At 70.5% G+C, this 2,063-nt stretch overlaps 1 protein-coding gene across 1 annotated transcript in view; it reads left to right on the forward strand.

The window, feature by feature from the left end:
• Window positions 1-1,853, forward strand: part of ADCK3 (aarF domain containing kinase 3) — a 12,608-nt gene extending 10,755 nt beyond the window's left edge. Inside the window, exons 8-12 of the mRNA XM_004690764.2 lie at window positions 42-183; window positions 400-507; window positions 636-701; window positions 895-981; window positions 1,484-1,853. Of these exons, the coding sequence (XP_004690821.1) occupies window positions 42-183; window positions 400-507; window positions 636-701; window positions 895-981; window positions 1,484-1,771 (691 nt within the window). The 3' untranslated portion in view covers window positions 1,772-1,853. The remainder of the gene's footprint in view (window positions 1-41; window positions 184-399; window positions 508-635; window positions 702-894; window positions 982-1,483) is intronic.
• The last annotated feature ends 210 nt before the right edge of the window (window positions 1,854-2,063 follow it).

The following is a 2,063-nucleotide window of genomic DNA, read 5'->3' on the forward strand; positions in this document are numbered from 1 at the left end:
GGGTGGGGGTGTGTCAGGGAGTGACCGCCCCCCTCCGCCAGGGGGCTGCTGAAGGACCACCCCTTCTTCTACGTGCCCGAAATCGTGGATGAGCTCTGCAGCCCCCACGTGCTGACCACGGAGCTCATTTCCGGCTTCCCCCTGGACCAGGCCGAGGACCTGAGCCAGGAGATCCGGAATGAGGTGTGTCCGGCGGCGGCCTGAGCGCTTCCGCAGGGCGAGCGATCCCGCCCTGGGACGGGGGACGGGGGACGGGGACAGGAGGGCTTGTGGGCGCCAGCGGTTGGCCGGGACCTGAGGCCCGGCCTCCGGCAGGTGGCCGTGCGGGGCAGTGCAGCGAGCAGGCCGGCCTTCCCGGGCCCAGGCCTCACCAGCGGCCTGACGCTGCCCCCCCCCCAGATCTGCCACAACATCCTGGTCCTGTGCCTGAGGGAGCTGTTCGAGTTCCACTTCATGCAGACGGACCCCAACTGGTCCAACTTCTTTTACGACCCTCAGCTGCACAAGGTGAGCCCCAGGGGGCTGGGGAGGCCCTTGGGGGGGCTCTGAGACCGGGGCCACCGCCCCGCAGCGCCCTCCTCCCTGTGCACGCCAGGGGCCCGGGCTGACCACTGCCCCGTGTCGCCCATTCCCAGGTGGCCCTGCTGGACTTTGGGGCATCTCGGGAATTTGACAGGTCATTCACCGACCTCTACATCCAGGTAGGGCTGGGGGAGCACGATGGCCTCATGTGGGGCCTGCCTGTCCCGGCGCGGGTGTCCCTGAGGCCCCCGCCCTGCCCCAGGCCAAGTACTGAAGGGAGAGGAGGGGTGAGGGGGCGGGCTGGGGGGGGCCGCGCGGAGGTGGGGTGGGGCTCCGCGCCTCAGAGCCTGTGTGCACGTCTGAACCCGTCAGATCATCAGGGCCGCTGCGGACCGGGACAGGGACACGGTGCTGAAGAAATCCATAGAGATGAAGTTCCTCACCGGCTACGAGGCCAAGGTGCGGCCCTGGCCCAGGGCTCCCAGGGCGGGGCTCCCGCTGGGGGGCTGGGCTGCTCCCCCTCCCCTGGTAGTCACCGGACAGGGCGCAGTGGCTGGAGCGCCCCGGGGGGCCGGTCCCGGGCGTGAAGCCCGTGGGCGCTTCGCGAGGAGGGGGCGGGTGGGCAGGCGGCCCTCACCGGGAAGGGTGAGGCGGGTGCGGGCGGCCGGACGCCCCGGCTCCAGTCCCGACAGTGGGGAGGTGGCTCAGACCCCACCCGGGTCCCCCATGGGGAGGGTCGCTAGGTGCTGACCCCCGCTGACCCGCCTCGGGAGTTCAGTCCAGGCGGGGTTCTCGCGCATCCTGCCGCAGGCCGCCACCCCGCTAGTGTCAGGAGCCCGGTGTGCTCGGTCCTGCCTGCCCCCCCGACCCCCCGCCCGACTTAGGCAGGCGGTGGGCGCCGGCCGCTCCTCCGTGCGCGGCGGGAAGCTGCGACTCCAGGCCTCGCCCCTGCCCGCCTCAGGCCATGGAGGACGCCCACGTGGACGCCATCCTCATCCTGGGGGAGGCCTTCGCCTCGGAGGGGCCCTTCGACTTCGGCACCCAGAGCACCACCGAGAAGATCCACAGCCTGATCCCCATCATGCTGAAGCACCGGCTCGTCCCTCCCCCCGAGGAGACCTACTCCCTGCACAGGAAGATGGGGGGCTCCTTCCTCATCTGCTCCAGGCTGAAGGCCCGGTTTCCCTGCAGGGCCATGTTCGAGGAGGCCTACAGCAAGTACTGCCGGGGCCGGGCGCAGCAGCAGTAGCCGCGGGGTGCCCGCTGGGACGGAGCCCGGGCGGCGGCCGGGTGGCGCGGACGGGGCGGGCGAGAAGCCCGAGCACAGGACGCGCCAGACTCGCCGTCGCCATCGGCTGTGTGTTCACCCTGAAATAACGCTAGAGAAAAAGGCAGTTTTACTATTTTCTTCTCGCAGTAGTGGGACTTCTCCTCCTCACGTGAACGTCGACGTCCCCAGATGTGCACAGAGCCTTGGCCCCTGCCGCCGGGGAAACCGAGGCCGGCCCTGGGCTTGACTGTGGCGGAGACTTGCGCGTGCT

The sequence above is a fragment of the Condylura cristata genome, unplaced genomic scaffold (assembly GCF_000260355.1).
Source record: "Condylura cristata isolate star-nosed mole 26May11 unplaced genomic scaffold, ConCri1.0 scaffold00029, whole genome shotgun sequence".
Lineage (NCBI taxonomy): Eukaryota > Metazoa > Chordata > Mammalia > Eulipotyphla > Talpidae > Condylura > Condylura cristata.